At 42.0% G+C, this 16,755-nt stretch overlaps 1 protein-coding gene across 2 annotated transcripts; it reads right to left on the bottom strand.

Moving 5' to 3' along the window:
* Positions 1-856: 856 nt before the first annotated feature.
* On the bottom strand, positions 857-14,006 carry ZBTB8A (zinc finger and BTB domain containing 8A). 2 transcript variants are annotated; one of them, XM_014549498.1, is made up of 5 exons: positions 13,899-14,006; positions 10,347-10,451; positions 6,136-6,959; positions 3,147-3,316; positions 857-1,554 (listed from the first exon to the last, which is right to left on the bottom strand). In XM_014549498.1, exons 3-5 carry the CDS (start codon positions 6,956-6,958, stop codon positions 1,222-1,224), a joined length of 1,326 nt encoding a protein of 441 aa, XP_014404984.1. In that variant the 5' UTR covers position 6,959; positions 10,347-10,451; positions 13,899-14,006; the 3' UTR covers positions 857-1,221. The 2 variants fall into 2 exon arrangements, with proteins under 2 accessions (XP_014404984.1, XP_005878421.1); XM_005878359.2 differs by lacking the exon at positions 13,899-14,006 and adding an exon at positions 13,875-13,895.
* Between the last annotated feature and the right edge of the window lie 2,749 nt (positions 14,007-16,755).

The raw sequence follows: 16,755 nt of genomic DNA, 5'->3' as shown, positions 1-16,755 counted from the left end.
ATATGAGGAGAAAAGGTTGAAAGAGGACTGTTTAAAAATCAAAACCTGTCCAGTCACCAGTCCCACCACATAAACTTTCTGACCTTAATTTCCTCATTTGTAAATCAAAGACAATATTTATCTCGCTGATTAGGTGAGAAAATGTGTGAGATAGCACTTTATAAAAAATATAGCAAGCAGTACATAAATGTTAGAAACTGCTCTTAAGAACTGGCAGAACCTCCAGTGTTCTTGTGTTTTTTTCTTTAGAGGGGAAGCGAACTATATTGACACATCTTCACAAACTACCTTGACTTGTAGGCATCATTAGTTTCCTGCTTTAAGAAAATGGCATCTGTATATAATCTCTGGTCAGCCTCTACTTTACTGTTTTTGCTCTTCTTAATACTACTAACTGCATGAGTAATTTTTTAACTTAATGGCAAAAAGTTCAAATATGAACAATTTCAAACATTTTAGATTTGTCTTCTGCCATAATCCTAAATCATTTAGGATATCGGAATGATAGGTTGGTGTGGACCTTAAGTTAATAGAATAACATTAGTTCAGTCAGGTTTGGGTGCCTGACTCTTAAATGTGCTTTACTTGGTTCCCTATGAAAACTCAATAGTTTATGTTTTTGAAACACCTTAAAATTACCTTACATGAAGTTTGGTTGTGGTGAATTTCTTTAAAATATTTTCTTTGAGCCCAGCCAGCATGGCTCAGTGGTTGAGCGTTGACCTATGACCAGGAGGTCACGGTTCAATTCCCGGTCAAGGTACACGCCTGGGTTGCAGGCTCGGTCCCCAGTGTGGGGCGTGCAGGAGGCAGCTGATAAGTGATTCTCTCTCATCATTGATGTTTCTCTCTCCCTTTCCCTTCCTCTCTGAAACCAATAAAAATATTTTTAAAAATATTTTATTTGAAAAACGTTTGCTAAGTAGATCTTCCAATATTAAAAGAAAAAAGGCATCTCTGTAATAAAAGTAAGACGATTAACTGTTCATCTATCATGCCAACTCAAGCTAAGTCTTTCTTTCCAGTGCAGCAACATGTTTTAGGGCAACAAAGTTCAGAATGGATACAATGGCCTGTTCAGAAAGCATGCAGGTTATAGTAGGCCATTACTTTTAAGTCAGTCTGACAATTTGTTAGTCAGTCTCTGACCGTGGAAAAGAGAGAGATACAGGAAGTCGACGTAAGTTGCAGACATGCCAGCTCTGTTGGTGCACATTACAGCTACCTAATGTTGGGCTTTATTTCTTTTTCTTCTTCTTCTTCACTATCATCAACTTGTTGTATGACCAGATCAGCAGACCCATCCTCTACAATCTCCACATATGATCTATTCTCTTCTTCACTCAAATGCCACCTGGAATCCTTATCGCCATCTGATGGGGACATAAGATGCTGTTCAGCTTCCAGATCAATGGGGAGGCTGTCTATGCCAACTTCAGCAAGGCACTCATTACAGAGTCTGTAGCGCCGGGTTCCCTCCTGCACCACTTGACCTGTTAGATCAGTCACATGGCGTTTGCATTTTCTGCAGATTAGTTTGCATGCCTGGTGAATCTGTGTAGAGATTTAAACAGTGATAAAAAAGGATTTTTAAAAGCAGGACAATTTGATATTCTAGGTATCAGTTCATAAACTTAAGATGTTCAAAGCCTATTAAGTTAGCATCTAGTGCAGCGGTTCTCAACCTGTGGGTCGCAAACAATGAAAATACATCCTGCATATCAGATATTTACATTACGATTCATAACAGTAGCAAAATTACAGTTATGAAGTAGCAACAAAAATAATTTTATGGTTGGGGGTCACCACAACATGAGGAACTGTATTAAAGGGTCGCGGCATTAGGAAGGTTGAGAACCACTGAAGTGTGTTGACCTGCAAACTGAAAAGTCCCGGGTTCAATTCAGGTCAAGGGCACATGCCCGGGTTGCAGGCTCTATCCCCAGTGGAGGGCATGCAGAAGTCAGCCAATCAATGATTCTCTTTCATCATTGATGTTTCTATCTCTCTCTCCCTCTCCCTTCCTCTCTAAAATCAATTTTAAAAAATGTACTTAAAAAGTTAAATCTCAACGACCTTTAAATTAAAAAAAAATAGCATCTAGTTATTAGAAAAAGACAAAGATTTTGGTGATAAATTGACGTCACTGAAATATTACACACCAGTTTTCTCTAAATAATGGCCAATAGTATTAATCCAATAGTATTTTGATATCTGAGATAATACAGGACACCTTTTCAGAATAATAATAATTGCAAATACCTAATATATGCCATGTACATATTACATATGTAAGATATTACATATCTTAGTTCGGGTGTTAGCTTCATGAGATTAATAAAGGCAGACATTTTGTCTGTTTTGCTCACTGCTGTATACCTAGCATTTAGAAAAGGGTCTGACACATAATTGGTGCTCAGGTATATTTGTTGAATAAATAACTATAAAGCAATGCATGAAGAAATTACTTTAAGGTACCCAGTGTCCTTTAAAATTAAAAGGATCTCATCAATGGAATTGAAGTACAAGTAATAGAACAGATTTTGGAAAAAATTCTTATTGCAAGATGATCAGCAGAACAATGTTCCAATGTTACTACAGTATTAAACCACTAGAGCATTGACCAGCAAATTCCCTGAGATTTTTCTGACTCTGACAATCCAGTCCTCGACTGGGAGTGGTTCTATCACCCACCTTGCTGCCTTCCCTGAGGAGACTGTAAAGAAACTAGAGGGACACTAGAAAGGCAGTGTCATGCAGAGATACCCGACAGCTGAAACTAGAAATTCTACCAGATAAGGATTCAAGAGTCACCAGTAGATGCTGAGGATCTAAAGTGATTCTGACCCAGACATTTAAAACATTTTTACAGTTTATATTGGCTCCAAAAAGACCAGTCTATAAAAACCTGTTAGATTTTAAATGCATTAAAGTGAATATTCAAAAGAATATCACTGACTTCAAGGTCTCAAAGAATAAAAAGAAAAACATAAAAATTGAATTATGCATTATGTGCAAAGTAAAAACATTAAGTTAGAAAAAATTTTAATATGGTAGAGTTGTGAGAAAAGATTTCCATCATAAATTGATTATCCTAATTGCATGTATTTAAGAAGTAAAATTTGAATGAAAAGTCAAATACATACTGTTCGAAAATGGCTACTTAGGTGGTCTAGCCTGCTAAATCTTTTCCCACAAGCTTGACATGGGTAGGGCCGTTCTCCTGTATGACAACGAAGGTGGCGCTTTAGGTCGGCTTTCCGCTTCACCACGTGTGTGCAGTATGGGCACTTGAATCTCATCCTGGGCAAATCATCTGTCAGGAGACAGTTTGATTAAGTCATTGGAAAGTTCGTAACAACAATTCTAATCACACAAAAATATCCAGAAAGACTTGGTGAGTCCAATCTTGAAAAGGTAGAAAGAAATGAAGACTTGATTGTCAATGTAACAATAAGTACAGATCTCTAACTTCAGTATTCAGTATTTGATATATTTACAGTCTGGTAAATTTAGACTGTCACACTTACCTTCTTATTAAATGTCAGAGTCAATAGTTATTGAATGTAAAAAGATAGTAATGGATTTTAAAACTGTAGATACAATCCAAAAGTAAAAATATTTAATGTTGAAGCTTTTAAGTAACTTGTTTTACTTAAAGTTTGTATTCCCCTTGCCTTTGTTTTTCATACACTTGTAGTAATTTTAAAGTTGAAACACTTTCAAGGGTCTTTAATTTGTTTTAAATTCTGGAATGTAAAGCTCTCTTATTTTTTTAATATTATTATTATTGTTAATCCTCACCCGAGGATATTTTTCCGTTGATTTTCAGAGAGAGTGGAAGGGGAGAGACAGAGAGAAGCACTGAAGTGAGATACATCGATTGGGTGCCTCCCATATGGCCCGATCAGGGCCAGAGATGGAGCCTGCAACTGAGGTACATGTCCTTGACTGGAATCGAACCAGGGCCCCTTCAGTCCACAGGCCAACATTCTGTCCAGTGAGCCAAACTGGCCAGGGCTATTATTATTATTTTTGAATCTTCACCCAGGGATATGTTTTTGTTTATTTTTATAATATATTTTTATTGATTTCAGAGAGAGGAAGGGAGAGATAGAAACATCAATGATGAGAATCACTGATCATTGATCGGCTGCCTCCTGCACACACCCTACTGGGGACCATGGGGAGTGTGCAGGAGGCAGCTGATCGATGTTTCTCTCTCATTGATGTTTCTAACTTTCTATCCCTCTCCCTTCCTCTCTGTAAAAAAAATCAATAAAATATATTAAAAAACAAACAAACAAAAAAAACCCATTTAAAACACAGCATGAGTGATCCTGTGGTTATGGAACTGTTCTTTATCTTGTCCTTTTTTAAAAAAAATATTTTTTTATTGATTTCAGAGAGGAAGAGAGAGACAGAAACATTAACGATAAGAGAGAATCATTTATTGGCTGCATCCTGCACGCTCCACACTGGGGATTAAGCCTGCAATCCGGACATGTGCCCTGACCTGGAATCCAACTGTGACCTCCTGGTTCATAGGTCGATGCTCAACCACTGAGCCATGCTGGCCAGGCTAATTTTTTATTTTAAATGTCATGTATTCAACATGTTAGTTGTGACCAGAAACAAACCTCAACTTAATAGCTATTAATTCAACTGTTCTTTACTGAAGTTAGATTTAATAGCCTAGAATTATAAAAAGGCAGAGCCCAAATAAAGAAAGCATGGCTCGCCCTAGCCGGTTTGGCTCAGTGGATAAAGTGTCCTCTATGGACCAAAGGATCTGGGGTTCAGTTCTGGTCAAGGGCACATAGTACTTTAGTTGGGTTGCAGGCTCCTCCTCGGCCAGGGCCCTGGTCAGGGCATGTGTAAGAGGCAACTAATTGATGTGTTTCTCTCACATCATTATTTCTCTCTGTCTTCCCTCTCTCTAAAAATAAATGTAAAAATATCCTTAGGTGAGGATAAAAAAAAAAAGTATGCCTTATTGCTGTTTTATTTATTTATTTTTTATTTATTGATTTGAGAGGGAGAGAGGAAAAGACCGGCTTGTTGTTCCATTATTTATGTATTCATTGGCTGATTCTTGTTATATGCCCTGACCTGGGATCGAACCCCCAACCTTAGTGTATCAGGATAATGTTCTAACCAACTAGCACCTGGCCAAGGCTCGAGTCAAAAAGTTTGCCCACCCCTGTTCTAACCAACTAGCACCTGACCAAGGGACTCTATTGCTGTTATAAAAATATAACAAGATTTCCTATTTTTCTATGCTATTTGCTTGCCTTGGTCAATGGTTAGAACTCAGCAGGATTTTTAGTAAGCTCTGCAATATGATAATACAATTTCATACATTTTCCTGTTAGTATCCTACAAGAAAATGTTATTAGTAAATATCAACCAGGTTGCTTTTATTTAAAAATATGTTATCTACAACCAAAAATTTTTTTTGAAATCTGTATAACAAGGGAAATGTGAATATTGACAGGCTAGTTAGTGATATTAAGAATTTGTTAACTTTGTTTAGGTATAACAATGGTACTGGAGTGTGGTTTAATTCTATATTTTAGGAATACATTCTGAAATATTTACAGATTAAAACATATGATGTCTGTTGCCGAAACCGGTTTGGCTCAGTGGATAGAGCGTCGGCCTGCGGACTGAAAGGTCCCGGGTTCTATTCCGGTCAAGGGCATGTGCCTTGGTTGCGGGCATATCCCCAGTAGATGTGCAGGAGGCAGCTGATCGATGTTTCTCTCTCATCGATGTTTCTAACTCTCTATCTCTCTCCCTTCCTCTGTGAAAATCAATAAAATATATTTAAAAAAAAAACATATGATGTCTGAGATTTGCTTAAAAATAATAAAGAGAGGTTAGGGGTAGCCTGGCCAGCGTGGCTCAGCGATCCCCAGTAGGGGCATGCAGGAGGCAGCCAATCAATGATTCTCTCGCATTATTGATGTTATCTCTCTCTCCCTTCCTCTCTGAGATCAATAAAAATATATGTATTTTAAAATTCACTTAGTTCAACTGCCTAGAACACCTAAAAGTACGAGTATGTTGAGATAGGCTTCATTTCTATAGAATTGGAACCTGAGTGAGGGGACAGATTCTCGTTTTGGGTACCTGGGAAACTTCTTGATGTGACGTCAGAGCCTTGACCGTACTGATAGCCAACAGCAGCAGAGTCCATTTCAGCATCAATTTGTGCTTGCTCTTCAGATTGGGAAATGTGGCTGGAAGAATCAGATGTTCGTGCTTCTCGCTTGCTTGACTTACAATGAGCAATTTCGGAAGGCTGTGACAATCTCAAATGTCTGGGCTTTTTAATGGGATCTTTCCTTGGTTCTTGCTTGGCCAAGGGTTGCTGAGTATTCCTTTGGGAAGTTGGATGGTAATTATACTTATTCCAAGATTTCCCGCTTATTACACCTGTTCCTTGATCTGGGCTTAGGTGAGAGCGTGGAGAACTGCTCCCTTCTTGCCAGCCACCGCTATAAAAAGAGGAACGTTCTATGCCATTAGAACTGGCACCTTTATCGGAGAGACTGAAGTAGCGGTCTTTCTCTTTCTCACTGATGTCTAACGAAGATTTAATGAAGGTCTTACATACACTAATGACATCAGTCATCTGGAGGAAGCTAGCAGCTGACATCACTTCTATGACATTCTGACCAGTCAGCGAGAGTTTGCCGGAATAGACAAAGTCTAGGATGACTGTAAAAGTGTCAGGGGAGAAAGCCTGAAACGTAGCTGTGGTCGGCTGACTTGTCTCCTTTGAGTTCTGGGAAAGAAGCATTTTAAAGTAGCCGCTACTAGCAAATAATACATTTCGATGTGCTTTGAAGACCTTCCCTTCAACGAGAATACTGCAATCACAAAACACGTCCTGCCGGCGCTGCTCATTCAGTTGTTGCAGGAGTTGAGACTGATGAGAGGAGATCTCCATGCTGAAGAGAGAAGACACATGTGGTTAACAAACACAAAATCACATTGTTTTTCTACAATGAGTCAACTGAAATTACAATCAGAAACCTCTATCTTTTTTCCATGAAAACCACTTCCGTCTTAGAGAATAGTCTCCAAGACACAAAGAATATAGGTTTCAGACTAGAGTCCAGCCGTGGGCAAACTACGGCCCGCGGGCCGGATCTGGCCCATTTGAAATGAATAAAACTAAAAAAAAAAAAAAGACCGTACCCTTTTATGTAATGATGTTTACTTTGAATTTATATTAGTTCACACAAACACTCCATCCATGCTTTTGTTCCAGCCCTCCGGTCCAGTTTAAGAACCCATTGTGGCCCTCGAGTCAAAAAGTTTGCCCACCCCTGGACTAGACTGTAGGTTAAAAATGGTCAAAGATGCCCGGCCGGTGTGGCTCAGTGGTTGAGCGTAGACCTATGAACCAGGAGGTCACGGTTTGATTCCCGGATGCCTGGGTTGCAAGTTTGATCCCCAGTTTGAGGTGTGCAGGAAGCAGCCAATCAGTGATTCTCTCTCATTAATGATGTTTCTATCTCTCTCTCCCTCTCCCTTCCTCTCTTAAATCAATTTTAAAAAAATTTTTTAAATAGTCAAAGAGATAAAAGTTGATATAGACAAGCTTATAGTTATAAGCATAGACAATAGAGCCAGGTAGCTTGATTTGGAATTCCAGCTCCCCTATACACTGCAGGACAGCTGAGTTGCCACAAAAAAATTAATCATCGCACCCCTCCAGCTATTGTCCTTTTGAAAAAGAGCTTTTCAAATGCTACCAGGCTCTCTTAGAGCTTGATGCTGACCATGGAACAAGTAGCCATGCCTGAGTTGCCTAACATGAGTGTTACTAATGTACCAAATTATACATTTGGGCATGTGCAGCAGCACTCCATCATCAAGAGGACGTGGTAGGTACAAGATTAGACTGGACAGGTCCTTAATCCACAAATAAGTTTCTGAGCAGCTGGCACAGTTCCCACACACCTCCTCCCAGTACATTGCTGCCTTCCTCAACTCACACATATGGCCCCATGGTGAGTTCCCTACAACTAGCTGACTGAGGAAGAAAGAGTTAAGGCCTTGTTTAGAGGTTCTGCACAATATGCTGGCACCAGCTGGAAGTGGATGGCTGCAACATCATGACTCCAATCAGGAATGTCCCTGAAAGGCAATGGGGAGGGAAATATCCCCATTGGGCATCTGGTTGTCCACTTGGTCTGGACAAAGAGATAGACACAGGTATGGATTTTATCCTGATTCATGGACAAGGCCTAACCAGTTGTTCAAATGCTCAAGGATTTAGAAAGAACCAGATAGAAGCATCAGTCACTGAAAGGCATGTGAAGAAAAGGTAGATGGATATACCTGTTGGAATGGACACAGGGTAAGAGGTTTAAGTGTCTTGTATGAATGCTGAATAAAGGGTACTAGCTGCTGAGGAGCTCTCACAAACCAGGTGGACAAGAAGACCTGTGCTGTGGATGCCGGCTGGCCTCTTTCCTTAGTCACCATGAAGCTTGTCATGTACTCCATCACCCAGAAGCAGCTTGCCTGATAAAATGGTGGAATAACCAACTGAAAATTCCATCCTGGCCCCATCTGACAGGTGACACCCTGAGAGACTGAGGTGCTATCCAATCCAAATGGATGAAGTGTTACTAATGTACCACTGGTGCTTTTAAACACCATCGTTAATATGATGCTATTTTTTCCATAGATAGAATACTCACTTCTAGAAAAAAAGTGGTGGTTCCTCCTTTCACTTTTACCTTTAATATCCCACTTACAGAATGTTTGCTTCCTCTCCCTGCTGAGATCTTAGCTCCCAAGATGGGAACGCCTCACCAGGGAAACATCGCATGGTTCCATTAAGTTAGATTGTGACTGACCTAAAAGAAGAATTAGTATCACCCATTTTTGGGGAGACCATGAGTCTTTGTATGAAGGAAAGCTGCATATTGTAAGGCAGACTAGTAAACTTGTTTAGAATTTCAAATATGGGAAGAGCGGTGTGTGTGGATGCCAAGTAGCCAAAGTGGTGGACTATGTTGGTCATTTGCCTGTTGTCTCTCAGCTCAACATCCTTCATGCTCTACTCTACTCACTACTGATGGAATTCTGCAAACAATATTTCCCAGGCTTCCTTCCTTGCAGCTGGCTTCCTGTTAGACTCTATCAACAGAAGGAACTGATAGAAGATTAGAAAAAGGAAAAGAAATTTCCTGCTTTGGGCAGTGGAAATGCAGCAACTGCTGGCTGTTGGTGTGGTGGCTGCAGGGCTGGGGTGATTCAGGACTGCAGTAGCCTTCCCACCCTTTGGACTTCCCACCTCTGACAGAAGTGGCACTTCCTTGGCAGATCCAGAACTGATTGTGACAGCAGGAATGGAAAGGAAGGAAAAGTTGCTAAATACTTGAATGGGAAATAAATCTATAGGTCTTCATGGCTGATTGGAGGGAAAAACTGGTTTAGAGGCAATGACCTTGGTTGTAAGTACACTGTGTTAGAGGAGAGTGGGAAATCAGGTAATGATGGCCAGAAAATGCTGACCGGAAGTCCAGAGAAGTCAGACTTGAAGACAGAGATGTAGGAGATGTCTGCAAATAGAGATGAAGGGGCTCAGAGGAAACTCGGGCCGAGAGGAGAACCTGGGGGACTGCCCGTGATTGCAGAGCATGGGGAAGAGAGCCAGGGTCACAGATAGCACTGCAGGGAGAATCAGAACACTGAAACACCTTGCCCAAGGTGGGGAGTTTCAAGAAGCAGTGAAGGGGTCAATACAGGGAAAAATAAAAGGGCCATAGGCAACAATAGTAGCGATATGCATTGTCTCCCTTTGTCCCCAAACTATTAAGTGGGTGACTACCCCCATTTTACAGAAAAGGGTATTAACCCAGACAGTGACTCCGAAGTTGCAGCCTGTAACGACTGAACTATACCACTACGGCACTGGGGGGGGGAGTGAGGTGGAAAGGGGGTGCTGGGAGATCAGCGTGCTGACAATAGTTCTATCACTGAATTAGCTCTATGTCATGAGAAGTAACTTTACCTTTCTAGGCTTAATTTCCTTCTCTGCAAATTGGGGGGATTGGTCTAGATAATCTCTGGCCCTAGGTAATATGAGTCTTGGACTAAAATGGAACAGAAGACACAACAGAGGCAATGAATTAAAATTTTAGCAATAGGTGAACAGGGAAAACTGGCCAAGAAGATCCAGATGTTGAATGTTTTATACAGTGAACTTTCAAGCAATAAATCCCCTCTCGTATACATAAAATCTACCATTGCAAAGTTATACTTTTTATCTATGTATTTAAGTTAGGTATAATATCAAGAATTAAAATTTTTCATACCTGGAAATTTACAAATGCTGCTCTAAAACCCTGCTACGTCAACTGAGTAGACTAAAAATGGGAAGGTTCCAAGTCAAACACAGCGTGTGTGAAGGAAGGATTGTCCTGTAGAGAGAAAATAACTATTTATAATGTATTTTTGTAATAAAAGACATAAACATCTGCTAAGGTACATAATAAATATTTATTTAAATAAATTACATGCGAGCATTTATCACGTATTATTTTTTAGCATGTAAAACCAGATAATCTGGCACAGATTATTAGTGAATGGAAATGTATAAATAAAGAAATAACTTATTACCTGAACCTTAATATTTAAATCTGCAAGAGGAGGTTTCCAATATTAAAAATATATTATGGTAAATTGAAAGCAAACATACTTTTTAACTATGATAATAAAATAAACTTCTTAAGACAACAGCTAGTCAAAGACAGGCCAGCAAATGAGATACCAAGACAGCAACATATGTCCTATTACCCTTTTCCTGCAAGTAGCATCCATATGGTTTGCAAAAAAACCAAACAGAATAGCATTCAAGACTCAACTTGAAAAATTCAACGTTACTTAAAAACTGTAAGGTTAAGAGAGAAGTGGGGAAAGAATCCTACTACATATGTTCAGAAAGCCCCACTGCAGTCACCCAAATCTTTCATAACTTTTAATCTGATTTGCCAGATTACACCAGAGTATACCACAATTGTTTTTAAGAGTTAAAGTGTGTTTTTCTAAAAATATTTTTTTATTGATTTCAGAGAGGAAGGGAGAGGGAGAAAGAAATAGAAACATCAATGATGAGGGAGAAGCATTGATCGGCTGCCTCCTGCACGCCCCCTTCTGGGGATCGAGCCTGCAACGGGAGCATAAGCCCTTGACCAGAATCGAACCCAGGGACCCTTCAGTCTGCAGGCCAACACTCTATCCACTGAGCCAAATCGGCTAGGGCATATACCACAATTTTTAACAGCAGCTGCAACAAGTCTTGCTATAGAAAACTTCAGTTCCTACTATATTCCAAACCTTTTAATTACCACCAACAACAAAATCTATCCCACTGTTTTCATTGACCATTAATTTTGTTAATATAGAGTGTTAAGGCTTATGTCCACAGGCAGTGGGAAAATGGATTTTATGCTTTTTAAATTAATCAATTAAGCTAAGAATTACCACCAAAATAATTTTGACTGCCTGGTGGGATGGCTCACTGGTTGAGCATCAACCTATGAACCAGGAGGTCAGGGCACATGCCTGGGTTGTGGGCTCGATCCCCAGTAGGGGGCATGCTGGAGGCAGTCTAGCAATGATTCTCTCTCATCACTGATGTTTCTATCACTCTCTTTCTCTCTGCCTTCCTCTCTGAAATCAATAAAAATATATTAAAAAAAAAAAAAGAGGTCGCCAGTTCACTTCCCAGTCCAGCATGTGCCCAGGTTGTGAGCTCAATCCCCAGTGGGGGTGTGCAGGAGGTAGCTGATCCATGATGTTTCTCTCTCATTGATGTTTCTATCTCTCTAACCCTCTCCTTTCCACTCTCCTTAAAAATCAATAAAAACATATTTGAAAAAAAGAAGAAAACATATGCATCAACTACCCACTCTTGAGGAGGTCTGAATTCTGGCAACTCAAATCATTCAAAACACTGCTGACCTAGAGGTTTATAAAAAAAATTTTGATACATCAAACTAAAAAGTTTTTTGCACAGCAAAGGAAACCATCAACAAAATGAAAAGGTAACCCACTGAATGGGAGAACATATTTGCCAATGACACATATGATAAGGGATTAATATCCAAAAGTTATAAAGAACTTAAAAATTCAACACCAGAAAATCAAACAAACCAATTAAAAATGGGCAAAGGACCAGAATAGATATTTCTGCAAAGAAAACATACAGATGGACAATAGATACATGAAAAGATGCTCAACGTCACTAATCACCAGGGAAATACAAATTAAAACCACAATGAGGTATCACCTCACACCTTTCAGAATGGCTTTCATCAATAAACAAACAAGTGTTGGCAAGGGTGTGGAGAAAAGGGAACCCTCGTGTACTGTTGGTGAGAATGCAGATTGGTGCAGCCACTGTGGAAAGCCATATGGAGTAACCTCAGAAAATTAAAAATGGAGTCTGGCTGGTGTGGCTCAGTGCTTGAGGGTCTACCTATGAACCAGGATTCCAGGTCAGGGCACATGCCTGGGTTGTAGGCTCAATCCCCAGTAGGGGGGTATATAGGAGGCAACCGATCAATTATTCTCTCTCATCACTGATGTTTCTATCTCTCTCTTCCTCTCCCTTCCTCTCTAAAATCAATAAAAATATATATATTTTTTAAGTGGGGAAAAAAAACCCTGCTTGGCCTGTGTGGCTCAGAAGTTGAGTATCGACCCATGAACCAGGAGGTCAGGGTTCAATTCCTGGTCAGGACACATTCCCAGGTGTGGGCTTGATCCCCAGTAGGGGCCATGCAGGAGGCAGCTGATCAATGATTCTCTCTCATCATTGATGCTTCTCTCTCCCTTCCTCTGAAATAAAAACAAAAAACAAAAAAACCTTGTGGTAATCCAATCCCTGCCATACCTTTTCCTAACTCCTTAATTTCAAATGCATAAAAGAAGCTGCAAAACTGTTATTCTTTGGAGCATCTGAGATCTTGCTCCCTGGCATATGTCATGTTTGGCTCAAAAAACTCATAAAAAAAAACAACTCATAAAAATTCTCTAAAAACTAAAATTACTGCCCAGTCAGTGTGGCTCAGTGGTCGAATCGACCTATGAACCAGGAGGTCACAGTTCCATTCCTGGTCAGGGCATATGCCTAGGTTGCGGGCTCAACCCCTAGTGTGGGGCGAGCATCACTGATGTTTCTCTCTCTCTCTCCCTTTCTCTCTGAAATTTAAAAAAAAAAAAAATGTATTTATAAATAAACTAGAGGCCCAGTGCACAAAATTCATGCACGGATGAAGTCCCTAGGCCTGGTCGGCGATTGAAACACGAGCATCTGGCATGGAAGGGCAGATCCCAGCTGACCTCTGGGCCCTGGGCAGCACCTAGGCCCCTGGACCCCGCGCGACCCCTCCGCCTGAGTCACAGAAGCTGAGTCCCCACGCAGGAATGCGGTGAGCGCAGCCAGACGCCACGGGCCAGGGCGCAGCATGGGCCTCTGGGCCGCCCAGCGATGCCACACAACTGCAGCCCAGCTCACCCGGAAGAGGGGCAGGCTCCTCATGGGCACCTGGCACTGAGTGTGGAGGCTTCCCTCCTGCACGAGCCCTGGCGTCCCAGGGGAGGGTAGGAGGGGAAGTGAGAGCAAGCTCAGCGGACACCCCACATTCTCACCGCACCTCCCTCCCTCTCACCCCCGCCCTCAGGTAGCCGGTGAGAGGGAGGTTGGTCGCTGCCACCCACCCCCAGTTCCCTGTCCCAGCCCAGGGTCCGGCCCTGATCCGGGAGATCAGGGCCTGCCAGCTGCTGGTCACCACCCGTGGGGCGATCAGCAGGGCAATTGGGCCTCCGCTCACACCCACCTTGACCTGGCGCTGCCCGCTCACCTGGTCCACCATCCTGCCGCGGGGCCCATTGGGGCCGGCAGCATCACCTCCACTGCCACCGGCTTCCAGCACCGCATTGCCAACACCCGCCATGTTCCATGCTGCCCCCTGGTGGTCAGTGCACGTCATAGTGAGCGGTCGAACTTCCGGTCAAACGACCACCCGAGGGGACAATTTGCATATTAGGCTCTTATTATATAGGAGGATAAACAAATAAATAACCTCGCACTAGCTGGTTTTGCTCAGTAGATAGAGCGTCGGCCTGTGCATCGGTCTGTGCGTCAGCCTGTGGACCAAAGGGTCCTGGGTTCGATTCCGGTCAAGGGCAAGTACCCTGGTTGCAGGCTCCTCCCCAGCCAGGGCCCTGGTTGGGGCTCATGCAGGAGGCAACCAATCAATGTGTTTCTCTCACATCGATGTTTCTCTCTGTCTTTCCCTCTCTCTTCCACTCTCCCTAAAAAAATCAATGGAAAAATATGCTCAGGTGAGGGTTAACAAAAATGAAAATAAAAATAAAAACAAAAATACCCTCATATACACAGACAACACTATGGTGATCACCAGAGGGGGGCAGAAGAGGGTATAGGAGGATAAATGGTGTTGCAAGCTTGACTTGGGATGGTGAACACACAATACAAAGTACAGTAAAGAATAGAAGTGGCTATGAAAAGGATTTTAAGAAATACCTGTCAGGATCAAACGGAAGCATAAACTAGGATTTTATAGTTGGGGGGACAAAATAAATAATTTTTAAGAATTCCTTGCTACACTAAAAACTCATCTATCTCGCCCTAGCCGATTTGGCTCAGTGGATAGAGCGTCGGCCTGTGGACTGAGAGGTCCCAGGTTTGATTCCAGTCAAGGGCATGTACCTTGGTTGCGGGCACATCCCCAGTGGGAGATGTACAGGAGGCAGCTGATCAATGTTTCTCTCTCATTGACGTTTCTAACTCTCTATCCCTCTACCTTCCTCTCTGTAAAAAATCAATAAAATATATTTTAAAAAAAAACAACTCATCTATCTCCTAGCCCCAGTGAGCTCAGAGGGCACTCAGCAAAGGGTATTTTCTCTGAGCAGTTTAGCTTCACTATTTCTACAACAGTACTTAAGAACACACTAACTAGTACTGTGTAGTGTACTGGGTCTTTACAGTAACAGGCAGAAGTTAATTGTGATTTTTTAGGGCAGTGGTTCTCAACCTTCTGGCCCTTTAAATACAGTTCCTCATGTTGTGACCCAACCATAAAATTATTTTCGTTGCTACTTCATAACTGTAATGTTGCTACTGTTATGAATCGTAATGTAAATATCTGATATGCAGGATGGTCTTAGGCGACCCCTGTGAAAGGGTCGTTCGACCGCCAAAGGGGTCTCGACCCACAGGTTAAGAACCGCTGTTTTAGGGGAACTGATTTCTAGAGCCTAATCTGTGCCCTAAACAGTTTTACCCTGTAATGAAATAGCATTTTTAGGGGCAACCACCAAGTTCCACCCTAGAAGATATTAGTGAGAGTAGATCTGTATGTTAATCCTTTCTAACTTCTTTCTGGAAAATTAAAAAGTACATTTCCCAGACTCCTTTAAGTTTCCCCAGGTGAAATGGGGTCCATCTCTCAGAGACTCTGCAGTGAGATTTGGAAGGCAGAAATGAGGCGGAAACATCTTTCTGCTGTTTGGGCTGGTAGTGCTGGCAAACAGGTTTGTGGAAACGCTGGCTCCTCGTCAGCAGCACACCAGTGCCCAGGGCTTCGTGGCTGTCAAGAGACAAGTTTGTGGAGACAGCCGTCTGTCTCTAGTTGGTGGATGCTGAGGGGCAGTTTCGGGGCAGCAATTTCTTGACCCCTGAATTGCAGTGAGCAATGCCATCTGGAACTCAGCAATGCCAGTGGTTCCCTCCCCTGGAGGGCCTGTTTGACGGTCTGTTTCTGGGAGTAATTTCTGAAGGCCCAACCTGGAGCCCACTCCTTCCTGCCCTTCCGATGATTTTGTAAGCACTCGGTTCCCTTTAGTAAACAAATTAAAACACTTAAATGGTTTCTCTTTTCTGAAATTGGGCCCAGATGACATATTAGTACATCGTTTGCCTCAAAATTTGAGCAGGTATGTGCCCTGACCAGGTATCAAGGAGCAAGTGAACAGAGACTGGAATTCAGGCGGACTGACCTCAAACTGACACTCCGCTGAAGTCTTGTATTCCTCTTCTGATCATACTGTATGCAAAACGCTGCTAGGGCGCAATAAAAAGTAAGTATTACTGGCCCTGGCCGGGTAGCTCAGTTGGTTAGAACAGTGTCCCAATACACCAACGTTGTGGATTTGACACCTGGTCAGGGTACATACAAGAATCAAGCAATGAACACATGGGTGGGTGGAACAACAAATCAATGTTTCTCTCTCTCTAAAAATCATCAAATTTTTTAAAAAGTAGGTATTGCCCTAGCCAGTTTGGCTCAGTGGAGAGAACGTTGGCCTGCAGACTGAAGGGTCCCTGGTTCGATTCCAGTCAAAAGCACATGCCTAGGTTGTGGCCTCGATCTCCAGGAGGGAGCATGCAGAAGGCAGCCCATCAATGACTCTCTCTCTTCATTGATGTTTCTCTCTCTCTCTCTCTCTCTCCCTTCCTCTGTGAAATCAATAAAAAAATATATATTTTAGCCGAAACCGGTTTGGCTCAGTGGATAGAGCATCGGCCTGCAGACTGAAAGGTCCCGGGTTCGATTCCGGTCAAGGGCATGTACCTGGGTTGCGGGCACATCCCCAGTAGGAGATGTGCGGGAGGCAGCTGGTCGATGTTTCTCTCTCATCGATGTTTCTAACTCTCTATCTCTCTCCCTTCCTCTCTGTAAAAAAAATCAA

This window comes from Myotis brandtii, unplaced genomic scaffold (assembly GCF_000412655.1).
Source record: "Myotis brandtii unplaced genomic scaffold, ASM41265v1 scaffold555, whole genome shotgun sequence".
NCBI classification, from domain to species: Eukaryota; Metazoa; Chordata; class Mammalia; order Chiroptera; family Vespertilionidae; genus Myotis; species Myotis brandtii.
Note: the sequence above shows the minus strand (reverse complement) of the source record. Positions and strands in the feature narration are given on the sequence as shown.

Coding starts and splice junctions, on each gene's coding strand:
- ZBTB8A (XM_014549498.1), bottom strand. CDS start 6,958: ATGGAGATCTCCTCTCATCAGTCTCAACTCCTGCAACAACTGAATGAG. Junction 3,317..6,135: donor CACATCAAGAAGTTTCCCAG/GTACCCAAAACG, acceptor GTCTCCTGACAG/ATGATTTGCCCAGGATGAGA. Junction 1,555..3,146: donor TAAGTAGCCATTTTCGAACA/GTATGTATTTGA, acceptor ATCTCTACACAG/ATTCACCAGGCATGCAAACT.